General features: G+C 47.7%; 1 protein-coding gene across 11 annotated transcripts in view; it reads right to left on the reverse strand.

Moving 5' to 3' along the window:
• chl1b (cell adhesion molecule L1-like b) overlaps window positions 1–27,826 on the reverse strand; it is a 1,165,941-nt gene that overhangs the window by 525,006 nt on the left and 613,109 nt on the right. For all 11 annotated transcript variants that reach the window (XM_038810694.1, XM_038810698.1, XM_038810699.1 and 8 more), the window contains 2 exons: window positions 14,035–14,166; window positions 2,103–2,246 (listed from right to left, as the gene is read on the reverse strand). In XM_038810694.1, coding sequence (XP_038666622.1) covers window positions 2,103–2,246; window positions 14,035–14,166 — 276 coding nt within the window. The remainder of the gene's footprint in view (window positions 1–2,102; window positions 2,247–14,034; window positions 14,167–27,826) is intronic.

Below are 27,826 nucleotides of genomic sequence, written 5' to 3' on the forward strand. Positions count from 1 at the left end.
TTCCATTCTGAAGACGATTGTTCATTCATGGAAATGTGTGAAAGACCATTGAAATTTAACTATTGCGACATTAAAGTGACTGGTCACAATTTTCAGCCTCCATGGAACACAGGGCACATTTAAATTGGATAACCTTTCCAGTAAACTGAAACAATTTATCTAATTAGCAACTTTGAGGATCATAAGAATTGAGCAATTTCACGTGTATCATTAAATTGAGCTTTCAAGGTCATACACCAGATTTTATTAATCCATGAGGTTTTAACAATGCATTTGGCGTGAAATGTATTCAACCATTTGTTAAATTTTATACTAACTCCTGGCAACATTTTTTCTATTCATGCCACTTCTGACTCCTACTGAAGTTAGATGTTCAATGATTTAGCAGGCACCAAGCTGATTTTGTAATTTACATCAAGCTCACAGGGTGTTATGGTTCTTTTGCTGTTCCTATCAATTTACAAGATTGCACACATGCCATTAACCATTTACAACAATTTAGTTCAAGATAATAAAAAAAGTTCAATGAAGGCAGCACTTCCAGAGTGAAGATGGTGATGAGTTGGAGGATTGGAGACTCTTTTGGAGAAAAATCAGATTGGTATCTTTCAGATAGATTGTAAAATCCATAAAATCGTGCATTTTGCTTGGAAACTAACTTTCCGGGTATCCAATCCATTATTCGATTGTTCACCCCATCAATGAGCAGATTTCCTGATGAACTAAACTCCACAATGTTTTCAGCATTTTCCAAATTCAGAATGTAACAAATTATACAGCATATTTGGAATGTTGATTTGGTAGCAACTCATCAGAACAATATTCAAGGTGCATTTTAAGATCTTCTGAAATAGATAAAAAACAGAACGATATACAAATATTATAGTCTTTCCACGCTGCACTGGCACCAGTAATCCAATTCTAAAAGCACTGCTGAGAGAAGGTTTCCACTTTTTCCTCCAAATGGACATGAGGCCCTGTGAATCTTTATGTACTCCTTTAATATAAAACCGCAGCCATGCAAAGGGAAAAGTATCAGGCACATTTTACTAAAATAATTTTAAGCCTTTTTTGGAAGTTGCGCAGGAGGGCCCCGTGGAAGGCCTAGTGCAATGACTTCATGGGAATTGGCCAGGATGTCTGAACTTCTGATAGGTCCTGCTCTCAGGACATTCTAAAAAAGCCTCCAACACTGAATTACCAGTCGTAAATTCAGATGGCTCTGACTTACCTACCTGGATAGTTACCCAGTAAAGATGAGGCAGAAAAATCTTAGGCCATCACCTGCGTAACTACAGAACTAACTCTCTCCCTCTCACCCCTCCCCCACCAACAATCGTTCAGTCTGCCAATCACCCCGTCACTAACCCTCCACCCTTCATTCCAACTGACTATATTCCCCAAACCCAGACAAGCCCCCCCCCTCCCCCCAACATGATGAGCCTCCATAACCTGACTCCCCCCTAACCTGTCATCTACCCCCTGACATAACGTGACCCAACATCACTACCCAACTGGGCCCTGCTGAATCCCTCACAACCCCCGACCCTTCAACTCCCCCTCGACACTTAACCACTTTCTATTTAACCATTTACTTTAACCACCCGACTCCTTACCCAATTACCTCACCCACCCTACCCTGACCTCACTCACCCCACCCCCCCCCCCCAACGTCACCTACTCTAACTCCCGACCTCACCCACTCTACCCAACCAACCTCACCCATTCTACTCCCGATCTCACCCCCCCTGACCTCATCCACTCTCCCGCACCCCTTTCGTCCACACTATCCTTACACTCTTATCTTCTCTCTGCAGCTTTTCAAAGCAGCTTTGGGAATGCAGCATCTAGTGCTGTAAAAAAAGGAGCTTCTGTGCGGATTCAGTTCATTGTTATCCCCGAGGTTTCCTGTGCTGAGACAGTTTGGACTGATCATCCATCAGAAGATGGTCCAAAAAAAATCGGAGAAAGGAAGTTGGGTCATTTATTTTGTCTGATCAAGATTGCAAATAGAGGTTCCGATCCTGATCAGACGATTTGAGCCCATGTCTGTGGCATCACAAGTGCAATAAACAAATCAATCATTTAGCACTAATACTCACTCAGGACATTGACAATTGCATTGGCAAGAATGGATCCATGCTCATTAGAAGCTTCACACTGATAGATCATGCTGTCATTCAGCTGCAGATTTGTGAGAGTGATAACACCTGGAGAAACCTTGCGATTAGTAGCAGACTTTGTCCCTGTAATAGATAAAATGTCTTTCTTATTAACAGAAATCAATTTTGTTACAATGCAATTTTCATTTTATACTGCTATTGATTCCTGGTGACAAAGAATGATGAGGAAATGTACTGCATTCGGCAACTTCAATTAATTCTTGGTAAAGTGTTAAGAAGGTGGGACGCCTGAAACATAAAAGCAGTTTCTTCATTCATCAGTTTAAATCTATGAGAGCTACATCTGGAATCCTTTCCACTATTGACATCCTTTGCTTATTGAATACATTTTCTTCAAGCTTTCAAAGTACTTTTCCTTGCTTAGTGATACATATCATCCATTCCAATGTTGCAGGAAAGTGGGCCAGAATTCTCCGACCCCCCCCCCCCCCCCCCCCCCCCCCACCCTCGCCCCGCCGGGTCGGAGAATCACCAGGGGGAGGCAAATCCCGCCCCGCCACCCCGACCCGGCTGCCCTATTCTCCGGCGCAGTTTTTCAGGCAGCGGCGGGATTCCCGCCACGACAATCGGGGGCTGTTGATAGCAGCACCCCCCCCCCCTCCCCCGGCGATTCTCCGGGCCCCGATGGGCCATCCCAGGTTTGGCCAGTTCCGCCGGCATGAACTACTCACCTCACGCACGGCGGGACCTGGCAGGTAAGGGGGTCCTTGGGTGGGTTCCAGGGGATCCGACCCGGGGGTGGGGCCACAGTGGCCTGGCCCGCGTTCGGAGCCTACCGATCTGCGGGCGGGCTTGTTCCGTGGGGGGACTTCTTTCCTCCATGCCAGGACGCTGTAGGGCTGCGCCATATTGCCCGGGGCTGGCGTAGAAAAGAGAACCCGAACCCCCCACGCATGCACGAAAATACGCCGGCCAGTCTGCGAATGCGCGGAAATATGCCGGCTAATCTGCGAATGCGCATGATCACACCGGCCATTCCGCGCATGCACGAGCTTGCGCCAGCCCTTCAGCACCGGCTGGAGCGGTGCCAACCCCTCCAGTGTTCACCTAGCCCCCAAGAGAATTCCTCACTTTCGGGGCTGTTCACGCCAGAGTGATTGGCGCTGGTTTTCCTGCCGGCGTGGAGACTTTGTCCCGAGAAGGGAGAATCCCGCCCATCTCTCACAAAGTAAAATAACCCGGAACAAAATCTGCATGTAGTAAGCAAAGTCCAGGTTCTAGCTTTCAAATGAATTCATTTTCACACCACCCCTCCAACACCCTCCCGTCGCATGTCTGAACATAGTGTCGTTTCTGTCGTCTGTGGAAACATACAAATAAATCGCTTGCATCCTGCCATGTTTAATGGTACAGGAAAACCTGAAATAATCCTGCAGATATAATAGTAACCTCTGGTTAGCCTCATTTTTACCGGTGTTTGTTTTTTCTTTGAAAAGGAATGTTTCCTTGTGCAACTCTATGGGATAATCTGTATTGTCTTTTCCAGCCTCTGCCATATCTGCTGCTGTATGAAGGCCAGATGAAGGGGCGGGGGGAGAGAGAGAGAGAGAGAGGAGGGGAAAGGAGAAGACAGGTGGGAAAGGGAGAGTTTAGGGGGGAAAAGAGTGAAGGGGAGATGGAAGGGAAAGAGAGGTAGAAGGGGATGGTGAGAAAAGGGGAGGGGGATAAACCAACATTGCTTAGCAAGATTGTATTGTAATTTTGTAACTGTTAAAGTATTTCTTTTTCAGCAAACAGACGTTTTTCACCCTGTGTTACATCGTTAGACACTGAATCCAGCCAGATGCAACAAAAAAAGGTCTGCAAGTTTAGTTGCATAGCACATGTAATTTTGTTGTCAATTCGGATTGTAAACAATGCATCGTTTGGGACACTTCTGGTGCAGGCCTTTCTGGACACCATCTTGGTAAAGGTGAAAAGAGTATGTGCCAGAAGTAGGCAGAGTAGGCAGGTTGTAATTCCAGTCAGTGTGCACTGCTGATTTGATGCCAATCTCAACATTCGAACTAATGCCTTCTTTTAACTCACACAGCGAGCTATATGATCAGCAGCAGAAGGACCATAACTCCCCTCCACTCTGCCATCCCGCACCCTCCCGATCATCATTCCATCTGTGATTTAAAGGAATCTTTGTTACTTTCAAATTAGTTGCGGATGATTTTGACTGGCTCCTGCTCAGTTAGAAAACATTGTTTCCAGATAGTTTTCTGTTTTCTGCCTCCCTCGCGTCTTGAATAGAAGGGTGGTATTTGCTATTTTCCATCTGATGGAAACTTTCTAGAATCGAGAAAATTTAGCACCAAATTTAACAGGCGGGATTCTTTGGCGCACCCACGTGGCGACCGGAAATTCCCACCCAAGGTCAACCGGGTCCCCGTCCCCTCCATGGCAATCTTGCGGCAGGAGCAGCCAAAGAATCCAGCCCAACAGCAATGCATCTACCTCATTAGCCATCCCTTTTATGACCCTAGGTTGAAATCCATCAGGCCCCAGAGACTTGACAGCCAACAGTTCCATCAGTTCACTCGGTGCTGCTTCCTCAGTAATTATAATTTCACCAAGTTCCTCCCTTCCATCTCCAAATTTACATAAATGCTTTTTGTATTCTCTACAGTGAAGACAGAAGCAAAATTTTGTTCATTTTGTATGCCTTTTACTTATTATCCATTATTTACTCTCCACTCTCACTCTTTGGAGGATCAATGTTCATTTTACTTCTCTTTCCTTTGTAAATACCTGTAGGAATTCTTGCTATCCATTTTTCATTCCTACGTCGCTTCCTCTCATACACCAATTTATCTTTTCTGAGCAACCTTTTAGTCATTCTCTGGCGTTCTTTTTATTCTGACCAATTGTTGATCACCGACTCAACTTTGTGCAGTCATCTGCTTTTCCCTTAAGTTTGATGTTTTCTCTAATTTCTCCATTTAATATATCAGGTCCCCCACTTACGCATTTTTCTTTATTGTATGAATATCTTTGTTCTGAATATTCTGAAATACCTGCCACTGCTTCTCTATTGATTTTTTTCCTCTAAGCTAGCACCCCTCACTTCAGTCAACTCAGCTTTCATTCCTACATTGTTGTCCCTATTCAGATACAGGCCCTTTAATTTTTTTTTTGTTGGACGGGATTCTCCGACCCCCGCACTGGGCCGGAGAATTGCCGGGGCGGGAGGGTGACGTGAATCCCGCCCCATCGGCGGGATTCTCCGGTGCTGATTTGTCGGTGGGGGCGGGAATCGCATCGCGCCAGTCAGGGGCCATTGGCAGCAGCACCCCCCCCCACCCGGCGATTCTCCGGTCCCGATGGGCCGAGCGGCCGCCCGTTTTCGGGGGGGGGGGGGGGGTGGGTGTGGTCTGGCCCGGGGGATACCGCCACAGTCGCCTGGCCTGCGATCGGGGCCCACCGATCCACGGGTGGGCCTGTGCCGTGGGGGCACTCTTTCCCTCCGTGCTGGCTCCAATCAACCTCCACCAATGTCTGGCACGGAGAAGAACCCGCCTGAAGATGTGCTGGGATGACGCCCGTTATCTTTGCAACATCTTGGGCGGGATTCTCCCCTAACTGGCGGGGCGGGCCGTACCGCGCTGAGGAGTGGCGTGAACCGCCCGGAAGGTGCGGCATCCTCTACACCTTCAGGGGCTAGGTCAGCGCCGGCGGGGTTGGCACCGCACTAGCCGGTGCAGAAGGGCTTGGCGCCGTGCCGACCGGCACCAAAGGGTCTCCGCCGGCAGGCGTGAGTTGGCACATGCGCGGGAGTGCCAGCTCGTGCTGGCGTCATTCCAGCGCATGCGCAGGGGGGGTTCTTCTCCGCGCCGGCCAGGGCGGACCTTTACACCGGCCGGCGCGAAGGGAAAGAGCGCCCCCACGGCACAGGCCCGCCCACAGAATAGTGGGCCCAGATCGCAGGTCAGGCCACCATGGGGGCCCTCCCCGGGGGCAAGATCCCCCCGCCCCCCCCCCCCCCCCCCAAACCCCCCCCCCCCCCCCCCCCGATGACTCCACAGGCCGCCCGCAGAGCCTAGTTCCGCCGGTAAGAACCCGGTGTATTTCACGCCGGCGAGACCGGCAGAAAACGGGTGGCCACTCGGCCCATCGCAGGCTGAAGAATCGGCGGGGGGGTGGGGGCACTGCAAACGGCCCCCGACCGGTGCGGCGCGATTCCCGCCCCTGCCGAATAACCAGCACTGGAGAATCCAGCAGCCGGCGTCGGGGCGGTGGGGCGGGCGGGGTGTTGGTGAGTCCCGCCCCTTGTCTTGAGTGTTGGTGTAATCATAAGCTTTTTCTGTGCTTTCCTGCCACTCTCACATGCTCATTTCCCATATTACTATTTTGCTCCCCTGCCATGACTCTACCCCTTGATTTGCTAGAGTTTGCTGGAACATCTATTCCCAGTACGGTTCAGGTGTGCACTACTGGAGAATGCACTGTCTACACCCCTCTTTCCCTAGTACTGATGCCAGTTCCTCATGAACTGGAACACACTTCTCCCACACAAGTCTTTGAGCCATGCTCTCATTTTCGTGACCTCACTTGTCATATACCATTTTACACATGGCTCAGATGATAACCCTTGGAAATTCTGCATCTTAATTTGGTGCCTGGCTCCTCATACCAACTAGGCAGAACCTCTTTCCTTGTCCCACCTAAGTGTTTGGTACTACATGGACCAAGACAATAGGATCCTCCCCCTCCCATTGTAAGGTCCTCTTCAGGCCTGAGCAAATGTCCCAAACCCTGGCACCAGGCAGACAATATAACCGCTTAGCTCTAGGGGCGGGATTCTCTGATCCACTGCAGGGTCCGAGAACCACGGGAGGGGGGCGGCACAAAACCCGGCCCGCCGCCCTGACGCTGGCTGCCGTATTCTCTGGCGCGGGTTTTCGGGTGGCGGCACGTTCCCGCCACGCCAGTCGGGGGCCGTTGGTAGCGCCCCCCCCCCCCCCCCCCCCAGCGATTCTCCGGTACCCGATGGCCAAGAGGCCGTCCATTTTTGGCCTGTCCCGACGGAATGAATCACTCAACACACGCAGCAGCGGGACCTGTCAGGTGAGTATGCGTGGGCGGTCCTCGGTGGCCTGGCCCGTGATCGGGTCCCACCGATCTGCTGCGGTCTTGTTCATGGGGCACTTCTTTCTTCTGCACCGGCCCCTGTAGTGCTCCGCCATACTGCCCGGAGACTGGCACGGGGAAGAGAACTGTGCTCCAAAACACGCTGGCCGGTTTGCGCATGCACGAGATCGGACCGGCCCTTCCACACATGCGCAAACTCACGCCTTCCCTTCGGTGCCGGCTGAAGCGGCACCAACCCGTCCGTCATCCACCTTGCCCCGTAAATGCGGAGAACTCCACCCTTTCGGAGGCTGTTGACGCCGGAGTGGTTGGTGCTGGTTTTCCGGGCGGTGTGGGGTCTTAGTCCCCAGAAGGGAGAATCCCGACCCAGGTGTTTGCTGCAGAGAGCAGTGTCAATCCCCCTCACTCTACTGTCCCCTACTACCACTGCAGTCCTTTTTGTTCCACCCACTTGGAACAGCTTCCTGTACCATGGTGCCATGGTCACTCTGCTCACTAACCTTGCAGACCTCGCTTTTATCCATACAGGTTGGAAGCACTTCAGATCTGTTTAACAATTACAATTAACTTTGAATAATTTCTATGTATACTAGAACTTACTATGCTTATTAAATGCTCATACCACATTCAACAAATGTATGTACATTTATTTTACTTTGGTTTACTTATATTAATTTTATTTTACTTTGCCCTGTCTTAATAAACCTTGGACAGAGTTTCTATATTGTCTCCAACCTTAAGAATAGAATAAACCTTAAACTGACCTCTGGACTCTGACTGGCCTTTGTTGTGTTCTGCGTCCTGATCATGGTAATGCTGTACACAGAACATCTAGTTGTTTAACTAGAAAGATGATTTATTAATAAACACATGGAAAGATAAGTAACGAACTATAAGACAGATGATGTCTCCGAAATGAATTCAGTGAATTCTCCTGGAGCTACTCTAAGTGCGACCATCCTCTTGTGCGTCTTACTACCAACTGGCAGGTGTCTCGAGTCACATTATAGATCTCTATCGCCACCAGCTGGTTGGAGGTTACATCTCTAACTATATACAGAACTGTGAACAGGCATATCACCACAGCCTTCAGCTCTCTGTGGGTCGGACTTCTGTCTGCGGGGCTCCTTGCTGCTGGGTACAGATTGTCGCTTGCCTGTCAAGTAGCCAGGTTGTATGTAACTACAGGTCTGCCCTAAAAGAGATTATGTGATGCTATCACTGACTCTCCAGCTAGCGGGCAAGATCCATGTCGCTTCCATTAAATACCGCTAAAATTGTCATCAAGCAGAACACTGAGATGTTTATGCAACACTTTTATTGCCTGGACCATTCTGAAGGAGCACTGCAGGATTGTCGGGGCAGGGGGCACGATTTCTCATGGTTTGTTGCATCCTACACAATCTGTGGCATAGTGGTAATATTGCTGGAGGGGTAACCGGAGGCCCAGGTTAATGCTCTGGGGACAGGGGTTCAAATCACCCCATGGCAGCTGGTGGAAGTTGAATGCTTATGATAAATCTGGAATATAAAGCAGGACTCAGTAACAGTGACATTGTCATAAAAAAAATACATCTGGTTCACTAATGTCCTTTAGGGAAGGAAATCTGTCATTTACCTGGTCTGATGCCAGACCACAGCAATGTGTTTGACTCTTAACTGGTCTCTGAACCCATCTCTGAAATGGTCTCACAAGTCACTCAGTTCAGAGGCAAATCAGGATGGGTAACAAATGTGACCTTGCCAGCGATGCCCGCATGCCGTGAAAAAATATAGGAATCTCTCCATCAAGAAGGCATTGCTCTTTCCATCAGAATATCGTAAAGAGCTGAAGAGGAAGAGCAGCAAGGGGAGAAAGGGAACAGGTAACAAATTTATCCTCATCCTGGCTCGCAATCCATTGTCGGCCCAGCCCATTGTCGTATCAGTGAATACGACGCTAATTGCCCATTCGCCAACACTGCTGCACATTATCATCACTCTGTCACTGACCACAGTGCCAACCTGATCAGAAAACTGAAATAAAAGCCGTCATAAAACAAACATTCCAAACGGACTTCATACTTCAAACCATCTAACATTGTGTACAAAAGCCGACTAAACACTTTTGTGCCTTTGCCTCTCCTCATGCAGTGCAGTGATACTCAGCAGCTGCAGCATGGGTGGCAAAATCTGTTGACTTCCTGAGGGTGATGCCGGAGTGGCACTCCAGAACAACCTTGAGCAGCTTTGGCTCAAAGGACACAATTTACGACTACACCACATTGGCACGGGGAGCAGCAGCCCGGGCCGGCTGGCGAGAACACTAATGTGGCTAGTCCAGTTCAGTTTCTGATCGATGGTAACTCCCAGGATGTTGATTACCATTGATTAGAAACTGAATTGCACACCCACCACCAAACCCCACAGGCAACCCCCAAGCCTCCCTCATCCCCCTCCCTCTTCAACCCCTCCTCCATTACGCCCACCCCCACCACCACTGTGAGCCATGCATGTGGCTAACAATGCTGTCTCTGAGTCTCCGCAGAAAAAGCTCTCCCACAATCGGTGGGACAGGGCCCGGACTGGTAGTGGGGTGCAGGAGGTCAGATTCCTCATTCTCCTTTGAGGAATGGGCCTTGGAGGTGACTGGGGTGGCCAAGCACAGATCGGTCACCCACGCGGAAGCTGGCAGATGCCGCAGAGGTGAGGAACCACCAGGCTCCACACGGAGTACCTGTCAAACCAGAGTTAAATCATAGAATTTACAGTTCATAAGGAGTCCATTCGGCCCATCGTGTCTGCACCGGCCCTTGGAAAGAGCACCCACGCCTCCACCCTAGCCCCATAACCCAGCCACTCCACCTAACCTTTTTGGACACTAAGGGCAATTTATCATGGCCTCGCCACCTAACCTTTGCATGTTTGGACTGCGGGAGGAAACCGGAGCACCCGGAAGAAACCCATGCAGACACGGGGAGAACGTGCAGATTCCTCACAGACAGTGACCCAAACTGGGAATCGGACCTGGGAACATGGAGCTTTGAGGCAACTGAGCTAGCCACTGTGCTACCGTGCTGCCCTTGTTATTGCTTTACTGACTGACCCATCCCTCCCACTGACCATGTGTCCATTCTCCTGAAGGTCCTCAAGCCAAGGGAGCCAGCCCATCCCGGGCGGCCCCCTCTCCTGAATCAGAGAACACCTCGGAGGTGAGCTGCGAGGATGCAACCATGATCGCGGCACGGCTTTCATCTCTACCCTCACCAGTGCAGATACACACACCTCGGTGGGGTATGTTAGTGGACAGGATTCTGGGGCACAATCTGGTGAGCACCACAATGCTGCTGATGTACATCAGGTGGAGGCAGGAACCTCTAAGCGAGACAGCAGTCGGAGGTCTACTGGATAACAGGAGCCAGTTGGGTCCCAACCTGGTGCTCAGCCTGTGGAACTAAGTTACCCGGAGCTAATGGAGATTATAGGGAGTGACCAGGACATTCAGAGGGAGATGTCAGCGTCTCTCCAGCAGATCCACAGCAAATTGGATGATCTCCAGAGGCAACGGGTGCAGCAGATGGCACTGGCAATGAGTGGCACCGAGGCCAACACTGCTAGCGTAGAAACCGCAGTGGAGAGCTTGGTGCATGATATCAGCACCGTTAGTGAAGGTTTCAAAGGCGTCGGGTCGTCGGTGATGATCATGGCCGAGGGTCTCAGCAGAATGTCCGACTCACTTGGGGATGTGACCCAGTATCAGGCTGACATGTCCTGCTCTCAGATGGGTGTGGTAGTATGACTAGGGATATTATGGTACCTTGGAACCGAGCTGCTATTGGTGCAGAAGACTCGCTGCCCATTGGCCCAGGCAAGTCATGTGCCTCTCTGCCCAGCCCCAGGGCCCCCAGAGGACACCCTCCAGGAAAATCAAAGGTCACCAGACGAGGGAGGCAGCTGGCAGCCTTCACCTCATATATGCATGCTGGGGAAACACCTAGACATAGTGGTAGAGCTGGGAGGTCCAGGCACATTGAGGACCACTAATGGCAATGGGGGAGCTGGTTGGGGGTGGTGGGGGGACAGGATAGGTAGGGGTTGGGGAGGGGGGTGGAGGGGCAGCACCATCGGGAGTGGGGTATCGTGCAGCACATTAAATACCTTTTTGCCCAATCATTATGATCCCTCTGTCACTTCCTTCCGCAATGCGGCCTGACCTCTAAACCCTTGGCCCATCTCTCCAGGCACCCCCCACCCTCCTTGTGGCGCTCACACATCCTCCAACCGTGGACATGTCCCTGGAGCTGTTTCTCATCCCCTGGGTGTTCAGATATTGCGCATGTGGTGTTGCCTACCGCAGTGTTCAAGCACAGTGTCCAGTCATCAGGATGTGATTGGGATGCTAGGCAATGACTCCCACATGCTGCATGGCCCGCCCATCCACGGGGATCCACTTGGCTTGTGTGATGTGCTCACTCAACCACAATTGCCAATTCCCTATTAGCAATAGCCTTCAGCCGCGCAGCCAGACGCCTCAGCAGTCTGTGGGGGGTATGGGTGATCGGTGGAGCAGATGGGATGGGTAGGGACAAGGGTTTCTGCCGGAATGGCGACACACGATCCAGGGGTTGGCATGGTGGTGCAGCGAGCCGGTTTCCCCCAAGCTCCTCCCTCCCACCCCCCATGGCAGCCCACCCCTGATGGAGGGTCCCCACCCCCACCGAGCACTGGAGTGGCAAGTCCAGCACTGGGGCTCTTTGCCTGTGAGCAAAGATGGCTACTCACCTCCTCAGCTCTCCACAGAAGCCCTTCTGCCAGTTTTATGTTTTTCAAAAAGAGTACTAATTGGTGCCAGTGTGAGCACTGGCTGGCGAGGCCGTTGGAAATGGGACTTAAGTGGCGACAATTGGTTTCTCACCATGCTACGGCGAGATCTCACTTTTGCCTATGGGAATGACCCGGTTACATCGCAAACTGTTTGGCGCCTCGCGCGATCTAATTTTAGGCCGCTCCTGCTATTCACCGGCCTCGTTTGCGCAATGAGGCCAGAGAATCATGCCCCAAGTGTGGGCTAGACCAGGGAGAACCTCCCCAAGGCCCCAAAAATTAACTATGTGTGGGTGAATACTGGTCAGGATCTCATCCAAAAAGCAGCAGGAAACCGCAACCAAACTTGCCAAAAATAATATTTTTGGTTGAATCGCGTCCAACATTTTGTATCCAATATGGCTTCAGGACTTCGGAAATGTGTTCAAAAGAGGAGTCATTTTGGGTTCAACACATCGGGCGGGTTTCTCCGTCCTGCTGCACCACTTTACTGGTGCGGCACCCCCTGCCGCCAGCTGGATTCTCCGTAACGCCAGCTGGCCAATGGGGTTTCCCATTGTGGGCAACCCCATGCTGTTGGGAAATCCCCGGGTGTAGGTGCACTGCCGGCGCAATGGAGAATCCCACCAGCAGAGAATCCAGCCCATTAACTTTGGTTTCTCTCTGCACAGATGCTGCCAGGCTGGCTGAGCTTTCCGAGCACTTTCTGTTTTTATTTCAGATATCCAGCAGTATTTTGCTTTTTAAAAAATATATATTTATTCAAATTTTCAACGATTTTCAACAAAACACTCCAAACAGAAAAAGGAATAAAGCCCAAAACAAGCAAAAATTATACATGGGATTTCCAACAAAATACAATAACCCCAGTTAACAAATAAACACGGCAGTAAGGAAAACACCCCACTCTAATCTAAACAAAAAAGAAAAACCAACCGCCCCCTTCCCTTCCCCCCCCGCTCCCCCACCCGCCCTCTCCCCCCCACCCTCCCTCTCCCTCCTCCCCCCTCCCTCTCCCCCCTCCACCCTCCCTCTCCCCCCCTCCACCCTCCCTCTCCCCCCCTCCACCCTCCCTCTCCCCCCCTCCACCCTCCCTCTCCCCCCCTCCACCCTCCCTCTCCCTCCCTCTCCCCCCCGTCCCTCTCCCCCCTCCACCCTCCCTCTCCCCCCCTCTTCCCCCCCTCTCCCCCCCTCTTCCCCCCCTCTCCCCCCCTCTTCCCCCCCCTCCCCTCTTCCCCCCTCTTCCCCCCCCTCTCTTTCCCCCCCCCTCTTTCCCCCCCCCTCTTTCCCCCCCCCTCACCCTCCCTCTCCTCCCCCTCTCCTCCCCCTCTCCCCCCCCTCTCCCCCCCCCCCCCCCCCGGTTGCTGCTGCTGTTGACCTCCACCTAACTCCACCGCCTGGAGAACCCCTGCACGGACCCTCGCAAGGCAAACTTTATTCTTTGCAGCTTGATGAACCCTGCCATATCGTTAATCCAAGCTTCCACGCTTGGGGGCTTCACATCCCTCCACATTAGTAGGATCCTCCGCCGGGCTACTGGAGACGCAAGGGCCAGAACACCGGCCTCTTTCGGCTCCTGCAGTCCCGGCTCATCCGATACCCCGAATAATGCTATCCCCCAGCTCGGCTTGACCCGGGTTTTCACCACTTTGGACATATTGTTCTGTTAGAGAATAACCACAAAGCTTGCACATCGCAGAACTGTGTTCTGTCGTTGGTCCTACCGTTACACCAGGGACGAAAGAGGTCACTTTCAGCCCATAGAAGCAACCACCATCAGAAGTGTATGTGAGTTTTCCAAATCTATGGTGAAATATTGGACCTACCCCTTTTCCCAATCATTATTGATGCACGAGACCATCAACGCTTTCCAATCATAATGATGAATTACTTTTTGACATTAATCTTGATACTATCCAATGATTTTCATTTATATAGACTTTTTTTTCATTTATCTGCAAATGTTTCTTACCGTTCAAAGGTTTTCCATTCACTTTCCATTGAACCTGCGGCTGTGGCTGACCACCTATTTCACATTCTAATTCAGCATTTTCCTCAGAGAAATATACTTTGTTTCTGGGTTTTTTGATCCAGTAAGGGGAGGCTGTTAAAACAAAGTTGCAAATTAAAAGAAGTGTTGAAGGATTATAATTATTTTCATTCTCCATTTATAACATTGTATGTTGCATCACTGTGGGGGGCAGCATGTCAGCACAAGTGGATAGCACTGTGGCTTCACAGCGACAGGGTCCCAGGTTCTATTCACTGCTGGGTCACTGTCTGTGCGGAGTCTGCACATTCTGTTGCTGAATCCAGGTACCAAGCTAAAATTATTTTCCCGACAGAAAACTGTTCAATCTCAAATCTGACCCCAATAAATTTCAGGCATGAATGTGCGTCAATTCGAAATCATCACCCAGGGACTAATAAAATGCAAAACTGTAAATTTTGAGAAGCAGCAATCCATCCCCTAAAAAGTAAGAGTCTATGAGACTCTTGATAATTGGAAACTACTCATCAAAGACTCCTAGGTTGCTTTAGGTGTAACCTTGGAAATTAGGAAGTCTTGTAAACACATCAAAATTCTGAACATACTCATAACATTGAATCTTATACTATGTATAAACAAAGTTCAACGTCAGGAATTTTTTGCTTTATCCTCTCTAAAGCACTAATTCTAACTTAAACTCAAAATATCTGTAGAGTGAAACTCAGCTTCCAACTGAGTTCAGGCAAGATACAAGTATCCTGTAGATGGTGTTTCCTTCACATCAATGATAATTTATTCGCAAAGAGAAAGTTCCAGAATAAAAGAAGGCAAAATGTATTTAAAAGAATAAATAGGTGTTAAAATAAATCAGACAAAATAAATGAGTATTGTTTTCGGAACAAAGCTGTTTCAAATGAAAAATTGACACTGACTCTAAAAAATATCAAGATTATTCTTAAACATTAAGCAATTCACAATATAGCTTTTCTGTAAGCATTGAGAAATTCATTTCTTGGGATTTTTGGCATCACTGAGAAAATACTGTTGTGGAGCTCCATCACTGTCGACATCTGATTCTTGACAAACTCAACTTTCAACTGCAAATCCATCACCAGAATCGATACTTGGAAAATCCAAACACTCTTCCAATGTGAGAAGGTGTCTCATTTTGCAAGAGATGAGGACCTATCGACTTGGCATGTTAGGCATTAGTGAGATACAGTGGACAGTCGAAGCAGTAATGAGGTGCAATGATCCTGTCCTCTGGGCAAGAAGAACACCACATATATGGTGTTGGCCTCATACTTAATAGATGCCCAGTACAAGTGTTAGTTGAATGGATGCCAGTGAATCGTTGCATCATCGCCAGATTACACACAAGACACACTGAAGTCACTGCATTTTATGCACTGAGGTAGACACAAAGGAAGAGAAAAATGAATTCTACCGCCAACTGCAGTTCATGCTTGATGATGCACCCAGCGCTATCAAGCTGGTGGACCTCTGAAGCTCACAAGGAGTGTACAGTATGATCAGGCCCCACTGGTCAGCAAGTCTACTCAACAGAAATGTCTGCTGTCCTTCTGCAACAGCAATGGGCTCAACATTGGAAATGCCTTCTTCAAACTCAAGGACATTCACAAAAAGAGATGGAGATCCCAGATGAGACCATCATGAACAAAATTGACCACCACCCTGTGTTAGGCAAGGTAGACTTGGAAGCCAAAGAAGGCAACAACTAAAAGTCACAATGGCCACTTTTAATGGAGAAATTGAAGGGCAAGGATATATTGGGCTGTTTCTGGCTGGCCCTCTCCAACAGAATTGAAGTACTACTGAGGTTAAGTAACATTGTGTAACATTGGGACACCTTCAAGAGAGGGATTATGGAAAGTGAAGAACTCACCAACGGGCAGAGTAGAGGAATCATCAAAGATGATGAGATCACTGACCCAACGTGGAAGTTGATTGATGAAAGAAAGCTGGTGAACAGCAAAAGAAACCAGGAAAAGAACACTAAGCAATAACAATAAGAAGCACAGAGGACTGGATAAAGCTGTGAAGAAGAAGTGAGTAAAGACAAACAAAGATGGATTGAGTTAAAAAGCCGAAGGCACAAAAAGCACCAAATCAGAATGACTCCAATAGGCTGCACAGGATCATACAAGAAGTGACTGGTGTAGGAGGAAACACCACTTCATCAATCAAGGCCAAGGATGACTGGATGCTATTGACGGATGAGGAGCAGACGACCAGGTGGGTTGAACACTTTAGAGAGGTTCTCAACCATCCCAACCCTAACTCAAGTGCTGTGACAGCACCATACACCAGAAGCTGAATGTCAATCTGGGAGAAAGCAGCTCAACAGAGGTCCAATGAGATATCAAGAGCCTGATGAACAACAAAGCACCTGAGATTAATGCGATACCAGCAGAGGTATTGAAACATGACAAGAGCAACATCAAAACAAAGCTCACGGACCCTTTCAACAAAATCTGGATTATGGAGGACATCCCGGATGATTGGAGGAAAGAGGAAATCATCAAGCTAGCAAAGGAAACTTCCGCTACTGCAATGGCTGGTGGAGCATCTCAGTCCCTTCAGTACGGTGCTCCTCAGCAGACTGAAAATAGCAATAGACAGCACTTTTTGTGAAGAACAGGCTGGTTTCTGGGTTGGCAGATCATGCTGTGTGCAGATCTTTACACTCAGGGACATCAAAGAGCAGAGTCTAGATTATCAGAACTACTCGTTATCAACTTCATTGTTCATGGGAAGACATTAAAAAGCATCCAATAGCAGTCATCACAAGTATCACTGTGTGTTAAGCTGCTGTGTTAAGAACAGCTTGGGTAGCACGTCATAATTCAACATAATCACAGGGATATGCAGCTTGCATGCGCATCCTATTCCTTTTCTTCTTGGTTATTTATTTTATCATGTGGATGACAATTGTGAATGTAAACTTTGGCACCCTGTGTTCACAACACCAGTTGACAGAACTGAATTTCTCAGACGATATCATCCTGCAGGCCTGAAGAATCGCGCTTGCTCCAAATCATGACCATCAATTTTAGCGGTGCCCAAGGTTGTTATATACATCAGCTGCAAGGTAATGCTGTCTGGACATCAAAAGGACCTATTGCACAACAGAATATTGAGGAAGTCAACCACTTTCTCTCCCTAGGAAGCAACATCTCCATGGAAGGTGTTGTAGAGATTGGTGTCCACACAAGAATCGATAAAGCAGCATCGGTCTTCCAACAGTTCCACAAGATCTAGTCATCCAACAACAAGGTGTGAATCAGCAGTTCTACATGTCATAGTGGTACCAACTACAATCTATATCTAAAATATGGAAGAAAACAGCAAAGGTGTCACGAGGGTGGGATGTCTTGCACCAGTGCTGGGCATCACATGAAGAGACACAACATCACCAATGGAGAAATGCTAGACAGAACTCGTCAGGGGCATCTACGGGACTTTGTGATAGAGAGATGATGGGTGGCAGGTTACATGTTTTGCATCCAGAAACTATGTCCCACCAGCACGGCAGTAGAATGGTCACCACTAGATGGAAGAAGAAGACGGGACCAGCTAAAGAAGACTTTTTGGCGTACACATAAGGAGGACCTCCAAGAGTGGGATACCGCCTAGGCTGCAGTATAGGAGATTGCAATGACCGGGGCAGATGGTAGAGTCTTGTTTCCCATTATCCCATGTGGGACTGGAGGAACCACATCTCAATAAGTAAAGTGATGAAGGGGCGCCTACAATATTGTTTTTTTAATGCTAAAATATCAATTAATATCACATCATTCTCTGACAGGTTTAGATTTTATAGTCTACAAGTAATCATGCCCAGGGAGCTTAAAGTGGGTTTACATTTGAATCAACATTTATTTTTCCAACTTGAAATATATTTACTAAAACCATTATCAAAGGCTTCCACTAGATGGTGTACTTCAGCTTAAAATAAGGGAAGGCATTTTTGAAACCAAAGTCATATACTTAATGTCACACTCAGAATGTATTACTTTTTCAATGTCTATTTTGTATGGAAAAGGAGTATCTTTCCTTGTCCTGGAGTGTGTCTTCCAATTAAGGAATTCAGCAGCAAGCTTGCTGAGTTTAAAAATAAATAAGTTTATTTATTCTCACCCATTTACCCCGAATTAAACAGAACATCACGCACCCACACACACAAAGACTGGATATAGATAAAGGTCATGCACTTTTAAAGATTAGTTATCCCAGTCTCTGATTTATGGTCATCAGTCTCAAAATGGCAGACCTGTGGTCTTTTGAATGGAACTTATGATGGTCTTCTAATGCAAAGAATTCACAGCAGGTTGTAAGGTTTCTTGTACTCAAATAGCTGGGAAGCTGGTTCTCAGACAAACTTTAAACTAGAACAGTTGACATATTCAGTTCACAATTTACATAGATGATTTGGAGTTGGGGACCAAGTGCAATGTGTCCAAGTTTGCAGACGACACTAAGATGAGTGGTAAAGCAAAACGTGCAGAGGATACTGGAAGTCTGCAGAGGGATTTGGATAGGTTAAGTGAATGGGCTAGGGTCTGGCAGATGGAATACAATGTTGACAAATGTGAGGTTATCAATTTTGGTAGGAATAACAGCAAAAGGAATTATTATTTAAATGATAAAATATTGAAGCATGCTGCTGTGCAGAGAGACCTGGGTGTGCTCATGCATGAGTCACAAAAAATTGGTTTACGGGTGCAACAGGTGGTTAAGAAAGCGAATGGAATTTTGTCCTTCATTGCTAGAGGGATGGAGTTTAAGACTAGGGAGGTTATGCTGCAATTGTATAAGGTGTTAGTGAGGCCACACCTGGAGTATTGTGTTCAGTTTTGGTCTCCTTACCTGAGAAAGGACGTACTGGCGCTGGAGGGTGTGCAGAGGAGATTCACTAAATTAATCCCAGAGCTGAAGGGGTTGGATTACGAGGAGAGCTTGAGTAGACTGGGCTTGTGCTCGTTGGAATTTAGAAGGATGAGTGGGGATCTTATAGAAACATATTAAATTATGAAGGGAATAGATCGGTTAGATGCGGGCAGGTTGTTTCCACTTGCGGGTGAAAGCAGAACTAGGGGGCATAGCCTCAAAATAAGGGGAAGTAGATTTAGGACTAAGTTTAGGAGGAACCTCTTCACCCAAAGGGTTGTGAATCTATGGAATTCCTTGCCCAGTGAAGCAGTTCAGGCTCCTTGATTAAATGTTTTTAAGATGAGGATAGATAGTTTTTTGAAGAATAAAGGGATTAATGGTTATGGTGTTCGGGCCGGAAAGTGGAGCTGAGTCCACAAAAGATCAGCCATGATCTCATTGAATGGAGCAGGCTCGAGGGGCCATATGGCCTACTCCTGCTCCTAGTTCTTATGTTCTTATATTCTGGCTGTCTGATGTCTCCCAAATGGTTTCCGAGTCTGATTCATAGACTGATTGACCTGTTGTGCCTGATGGCTTTGATGGAACTGCCTGCACCCAGCTCCAGCTGATCATTTAAACAAACAAAAAAAATGGTAATTTTCATGTGTTCGAGGCCTTTTCCAAATAAGGTGTGGCATTCATGTTGATTCTATATCCTGTAAAATGCTATTTAGGTCCACTATGTCATTTTTCGATGGGAAAAATCATGGTGATGCAATGAGACGTTGATAGTGGCCATTCACTCCCATCTACCACAAATTGAGTTTTAATGTGTCCCTTTGTCCAGTACAAGACATGTAAAAATGCAGTCTGCTAACTTTTGTGTGTAGGCCCATCCTTAAACAGAGAGATGTATGAATCCCCAGATTGCTGTGGATATCCATATTTAATTAGGTGTTCGACTGAGGCTTTTTCATGTCTGTAGCCCAAGTGCCAATAGTCACACGAATTGTGGCAGCTGTCTTAACACTGGCTTGTGTTCAATTTTTAAAAGTATTGACTGAAAGTTCATATTGCTGGGACTGGGTAGGACACTGAACAAAATGATTAAAATCTAAAAATAATTTAATCATGTTTCTTCTCACAGTATAATTCATGTCTTAACCTGTGATGTGTCCGTCAAACCAACTGCTGCTATGAGAAATACAGGTAATATGCGGAACTGTAATGTGACAGCTTTTCACTTGCGGGTGAAAGCAGAACTAGGGGGCAGCAGGGTAGCATGGTGGTTAGCATAAATGCTTCACAGCTCCAGGGTCCCAGGTTCGATTCCCGGCTGGGTCACTGTCTGTGTGGAGTCTGCACGTCCTCCCCCTGTGTGCGTGGGTTTCCTCCGGGTGCTCCGGTTTCCTCCCACAGTCCAAAGATGTGCGGGTTAGGTGGATTGGCCATGCTAAATTGCCCGTAGTGTCCTTATAAATGTAAGGTTAAGGGGGGGTTGTTGGGTTAGGGGTATAGGGTGGATATGTGGGTTTGAGTAGGGTGATCATGGCTCGGCACAATATTGAGGGCCGAAGGGCCTGTTCTGTGCTGTACTGTTCTATGTTCTATGTTCTATCTCCTGTTTCTCCATGCTTAACTTCGAACAATCCCATTCTTGTTAAATACGTGGCACTTTAATCATTTTTGAAAATTTCTTTTCAGGACTCTTTCCATATCAAAGGCAGGGAGAAGGCAGAGTAGAAAACTGCAGGCACTCACTTAAAAATTCTTATTTCTTCAGTTTATTTTTCCTTCGCCCATGCTTTCAGCAATTTTTTTACCTGTTCTCAAAGTATCATAACTGATTAATGGGATGCATTCTTTCATTCATATCTGCCTCTCCCATCACGTATGCCAAAGAACAGCATTTCACACTAACAGTCAGTATTTTGAGGGTCAATCAGCAGTTTATGGGCAAAACATATTTTTTGGTCAGGCTCATCTTCACTTCTATCTTACTCCCACCATGGTCTACCTGATAATGGAAAGGATCAAACCATTCATTAAATGATTGAGAACTCTTTTGAGCTAGCTGGCTCACATATTGCTCCCCACCACTGCCCTGTACCTCGGAACATAAGAGACAGGAGCAGGAATAGGCCAATTGGCTTGTTATGTCTTTCATGTCATGCAAACAGATCAAAGCTGATCATCTCCCTCTTATGTCATTTTTTTCCCCATTATCCCCATATCCCTAGTTGTCAGTAGTATTCAGTAATCTTCAATTTCCACAAGCTCAATGATTGAGCTTTCACAGCTCTCTGGGTTAGTCCCAGACACTCACCAGCATCTGAGTGAAGAAATTCCTCCTGACCTCAGTCTGCCCCTTACTGTGATCCTGTGGTTCTAGACTCGCCAAACAAGGGAAATATAGTCACATCTACCCGTAAGAATTTTGTAAGTTTCAATGAGATTCTCCCCCCCCCCGCCACCCCCCCATTCTCCGAAACTCCAGAGAATACAGGCACAATCTCTCCAAATGATACAAATAATCTCAGGGACTGTTCTGGTTACACTCCCTCTGCGACTAGTGTATCTTTCCTTAGAAAATGTGGCTAAAACAGTACACAATACTCCAGATGTGGTCTCACCAAGGCTCTATACAATGAAGCAAGACATTGCTACTCTTCTACTCAAATCCCCCTGTGATAAAGGCTAACTTAACATTTGCCTTCAAAAATTTCTTGCTGTTCTTGCATACTAGTTTTCTGTGATTTTTGAACAAGGATGCCCAGTCCCTTTGAACCTCAAAACTTCCAAACCTCTCACTATATCAGAGATACTCTGCTTTTCTGTATGTTCTACAAAACTACACATTTATTCACAGTATATTGTATCAACCATCACTTAGCTTGTCCAAATTCACGTGAAACCTCTTTGCATCCTCCTCACAACTTACATTCCCATCTAATTTTGTGTCATTATTTGGAAATATTACAATTGGTCCCCACATCCAAATCATTTATATAGATTGTGATCAGCTGTGACACAAGCACTGATCCTTGTGATACCCCACTGTAACAGCCTACCAACCTGAGAATTACTTGTTTATTCCTAGTCTGGTTTCTGTCAGTTAACCAATTCTTAATCCATACCATTATATTACCCCAATCCCATGTGCTTTAAATTTGTTTACTAACCTTCTGTGTGGAACCATATCGAAAAACGTCTGAAAATCTAAATACACCATATTCACTGGTTCTCCTTTATCTATGCTACATCCTCAAAAAAACTCCACAATTTCCCTTTCATAAATCCATGCTGACTTCCCAATTGCAATGAACTCCAATTGGCTTTATTGGTTGGCCAATTGGAGTATGAGCTCCCTCAATGATAGCTCATTGAGGGGGCCCATATAATCACCTGTGTAGGCTTTGTGAGCAGTCTTAAGTTGACTGGACTGCTAGCAGCACTGTTTGTAGCTGCTCCTGTAATATCGTTATTGTAAATAAATATTGGTGTGGTGACGGAACTCCTGCCTCCCGTGGATTACTACAGTGGCGACGCAGTAAACTACGAATTTTGCGGAGACCAGCCGCCGCACTCGGAGGGTAAGCCTTGCAATTTTTAAAATGCCGTTTTTTGGGAGGTTAGAGGCATTCGACCCGGCTATTGAGGACTGGTCCCAGTATGTGGAGAGAATGTGTTACTTCTTCCGGGCGGGCAAATGATATAGTGACGGATGAAAGGAGAAGGCGTATCCTGCTGTCGGCGTGCGGACCCTCCGCTTTCGCCATTATACGCAGTCTGACTTATCCCGATGCGCCGGACACGAAAACTTTCCAAGAAGTAATGGAATTGGTGAAAGAGCACTACGACCCAAAACCACCCCTCATTTTGCGTAGGTACAGATTCCACACAGCGAAGCGGGAAGACAGAGAGTCAGTCACAAATTTCTTGACCCGCCTGAGAAGGCTGGCGGAAAAATGTGAGTTCGGCCCGACGCTAAATGAAATGCTTCGGGACCGGTTAGTGTGTGGTATAAACGACCTCACAATACAGAAACGCCTGTTGGCGGAAACGGAGCTAGACTGCAGGTAGGCGTTACAGCTCGCACTATCCCTAGAAAAGGCAGCACGTGGGGCGCAGGAACTACAGGGCACGCCAATGGAGGTAGATACCTGTGAGAGGGACTACCACAACGGGTCCTGCTACCAGATAGCCACTCTCAGGAAAAACCTGAGGAATAGAGGGAAAAAGGAAAACCCCAGAACTGCCCCCAAGTCTGCCAGGACTAACTGGAGACAGAGGGAAGTACCGGCTGAGGCTCCCCCAACAGAGAAGGACCGTTTCTGGCACCAGACAGAGGGGGTAACAATGACAGAAACCCTAGAAGGAGGTGGCAAAAGAGGAATAGCAGGTGGGGACGCAGGGAAGTACACAACCTAGATGCCCCATCCTCCTCCGAAGGGGAACAATTATATATTACAACAAAGAAAGCAGAACCCATTAGGATTACCCCACGAGTGAATGGGTGGCTGACAATAATGGAAATAGACACGGGTGCGGCCGTATCAGTAATGGGAGTAGCAGCATTTAGAAAAATCAAAGATGGACTCCAGCCACTAACCCTAACAAAAACATCGACGAAACTTAAAACCTACACGGGGGAACCCCTGGAAGTTCTAGGCACGACTCATGTACCTGTGGAATATGAGAAACGATTGCTCAGATTACCGTTGACTATAGTAGAGGGCTCCGGACCGAGCTTAATTGGACGGAACTGGCTGAAAGACCTAAAATTAGATTGGATGAAAATTTTCCAGAGTGGAAGCGGGCAGTTGAGTGGAGTACTCCAAAAATACCCGGAGGTCTTCCAGGAAGGTTTGGGGGAAATTATTTGCACGTGGACCCAGAAGCTCTTCCGAAATTTTGTAAGGACAGGCCGGTACCTTTTGCATTAAGAAAGAAAGTAGATGACGAAATAGAAAGGTTACGGCGCGACGGCATTATCAGACCAGTACAGTTTTCGGAATGGGCAGCGCCGGTGGTACCAATTTTGAAGCCAGATGGCTCAATACATCTCTGTGGAGATTTCAAACAGACAGTAAACAAATACGCACTGCTGGACAAATACCCAATCCCGAAAATAGACGACCTATATGCCAAATTGGCAGGTGGGCTTTTGGTTCACGAAACTAGACATGAGCCACGCCTACCTGCAGTTAAAACTGGACAAGGGCTCCCAGAAGTTCGTTACGATCAACACCCTGAAGGGCCTTTTTCGTTATACTAGGCTACCTTTTGGAGTGTCATCAGCCTGCGCTATATTCCAGCGTACGATGGAAAATATTCTGCAGGGACTACCGCAGGTGGCGATTTATTTGGATGATGTCTTAATCACGGGTAGGACAAACAGGGAACACTTAAGGAACCTGGAGGAAGTGCTCAGGCGTTTCGCAAAGGCAGGCGTACGGCTAAAAAGGGAAAAATGTGTTTTTCTGGCCCCACAAGTGACGTACCTGGGATATAAAGTAGACGAGTCAGGCTTACATCCATTAGAAGACAGAGTAAGGGCAATAAAAGAAGCCCCAGCTCCCACCACGGGCCAGGAGTTACGATCATTTCCAGGGTTGGTAACCTATTATGGAAAATTCACCATAGTGACTGACCATAAGCCGTTAATAGGGTTATGAAAAGAAGACAAGTCAATACCCCCGATTGCATCAGCTAGAATCCAACGCTGGGCGTTGCTACTGGCGGCATATAGATACGTTCTGGAGCACAGACCGGGAACGCGAGTAGCACATGCAGATACTTTGAGCAGACTTCCCCTCCCGGACACTCCGCCGTAAATACCAAAAGTAGAGGAGACAGTAATGACTCAAAATTTTTTGGACACCCCCTACACTGGGGCTGTTTAGCTCAGGGCTAAATCGCTGGCTTTGAAAGCAGACCAAGCAGGCCAGCAGCACAGTTCAATTCCCGTAACAGCCTCCCCGAACAGGCGACAGAATGTGGCGACTAGGGGCTTTTCACAGTAACTTCATTGAAGCCTACTCGTGACAATAAGCGATTTTCATTTTCATTTCATTTCACCAGTAGACGCACATCATATTCGGTTGTGGACGCAAAAAGACCCAGTTTTAGCCAAGATGAAGCATTTACTGCTAACAGGGGAACTGGAAAGACCAGTGGAGCCCCAGATGCACCCATACTGGAGCAGAAGGGACCAAATAACCGTAGAAGACAGTATCCTATTATGGGGAGCCCGGGTAATCGTCCCAGCTCAGGGCCGTCAGGCAATCTTAACTGAGTTACATCATGGACACCCAGGGGTGTCTAAAATGAAGATGCTAGCTCGAAGCTACGTTTGGTGGCCAGGTTTGGACATAGACATAGCAGCCTTGGTACGTCGGTGCCAGGAGTGCCAACAGGGGCAAAGAGTGCCACCAGCGGCGCCATTGCACCCGTGGGAATGGCCAGGCAGACCGTGGACCCGCCTGCATATTGACCACGCCTGCCCTTTCATGGGCTCAATGTTTTTGGTGATAGTGGACGCCCACTCCAAATGGTTGGACGTCCACCGGGTAAACACGGCAAGCACAGCATCGACAATTGAAAAGCTCAGGGCCTCGTTTGCAACACATGGACTTCCGGAGGTATTGGTGTCGGACAACGGAACGGCATTCAGAAGTGGGGAATTTGGAAAATTCCTGAAGAAAAACGGAGTCCGTCACATTAAAACGGCCCCTTACCATCCAGCGACTAACGGCCTGGCAGAGAGAGCGGTCCAGACACTTAAAGCGGGACTCAAGAAGCAGCCGGCAGCGTCAATAGACACAAAGCTCTCCCACTGGCTGTTTGATTACAGGACCACACTGCATTCCACAACGGGCATACCGCCAGCTGAACTCTTAATGGGAAGGCGGCTGCGAATGAGGCTGAGTCTCCTTTTCCCAAATTTAACGGGGAAAGTGGAGAAACAACAGGAGGCCCAACGCAGGGGGCATGATAATAGTCGGCAGCAGAGACATTTCCAGGTGGGGACCGGTTTGGGTCAAGAATTATGGGAATGGACCAACGTGGGTCAAAGGCACGGTAGAGTCCCAAATGGGGCCCATATCCTATGAGGTTTCGATAGGAGGTAAGGTGCTGAAGAAACACCTAGACCAAATAAGGGCAGCGGAACCACACCTGGAGGCAGGCGAAGCAGGACCGCCTCAAGCTGGGATAGTCCAGACGGAAAGGATGCCCACACCCCAGCCCCGAGCAATTTCTCCAGACCCCATCATCCAGTCATCAGAGTCGGAGATGGACACACTCGACGAGGCCGCCGCGACACCTCTCCCTGAGGAGGAGGAAGAACAACTTTCAAGGAGGTCGTCAAGAAAAAGACGGGCACCTGTAAGGTACATCCCGCCCACTTCGGAGAACGACCCGGCCGGCGACACAGAGGTGACAGACCCAGACATGAGGAGCAGGAAGAAGCTCAGAGGAATGCCAGCTGGCAGGAATTCCTCGGACCTTGGGGGGAGGTGTGTAATGAACTCCAATTGGCTTTATTGGTTGGCCAATTGGAGTATGAGCTCCCTCAATGATAGCTCATTGAGGGGGCCCATATAATCACCTGTGTAGGCTTTGTGAGCCAGTCTTAAGTTGACTGGACTGCTAGCAGCACTGTTTGTAGCTGATCCTGTAATATTGTTATTGTAAATAAATATTGGTGTGGTGACGGAACTCCTGCCTCCCGTGGATTACTACACCAATCATATCATTATTTTCCAAGTGTCCAGTCATCACATCATTTATAATAGGTTCTAACATTTTCTCTTCTGCGGACGTCAAATTAGCTGATCTCATTTTTCTCTCTCCCTCCTTAGATATTTATAGGTAACACGTTATTGTTGTGATCTCAGTCAGGTGTGACCAAACACTTGGAGCAGGTGAGTGGTTCCAAGTGAAAACTGAATTAATGCACTTGGCTCATTAGGCAAATTTGACCTTATCAGGCCTGAGTGCAACCCATAATTGAGCTGTCCTCAATTTGGATTTAGTTTGTACATTCTCAGGTGCAGTAAAATAAAGTCTCATGGTGTAATGGGTATTCTCCCTGCCTCTGAGCCAGAAGCTCCAGGTTCACGTCCCACTTCAGAACTTGATGGCCAAAGAAGATGCCATGATTATATTTGATTTATTTGGCTATATTAACTGAAAATCCTTCTAACATGCAACAATGGCCAATGTTAAGAGTGGGAGAGATTCCTGGTCAGCCATGTGACAGAAAGAAAATTGGAGTGTCGACCATCACTATTCACAGTTTTGAACTACTCAGTGGGTTGCTTGGCTGGACAGCCGGTGTAGGTCAGATTGGCACCAACAGCAGTGGGTTCAGTTCCTGTTCTGGCTGGGGTGGGGTGGATTCAGGGCCTGCTTGCTTACCCTACACATGGTGGATGTTGTGGCGATTATGGATTGGTCCTGCTAGCAGGCAGAGAACTCAAGATAGCTCTCACAGTAGTAAAAGAAAGTCCAAACCGAATTAGCTTAATTGGTAATCTAACCAGGAAATTAAACTGACAGATATTGTGTGATTTAATGTGATAGTCTTGCTTCATTTTCCAAGTAAGAAGTCTTATAACACCAGGTTAAAGTCCAACAGGTTTGTTTCAAACACTTGCTTTCGGAGCACTGCTCCTTCCTCAAGTGAATGAAGAGGCATCACCTGAGGAAGGAGCAGTGCTCCGAAAGATAGTATTTGAAACAAACCTGTTGGACTTTAACCTGGTGTTGTAAGACTTCTTGCCCCAGTCCAACAGCGGCATCTCCACTTCATTTTCTAAGGTCTGCCTACTTTTTACACAAAAAAAAATGTAAATTAAGCATACTGATTGTT

Source organism: Scyliorhinus canicula, chromosome 11 (genome assembly GCF_902713615.1).
Source record: "Scyliorhinus canicula chromosome 11, sScyCan1.1, whole genome shotgun sequence".
NCBI lineage: Eukaryota > Metazoa > Chordata > Chondrichthyes > Carcharhiniformes > Scyliorhinidae > Scyliorhinus > Scyliorhinus canicula.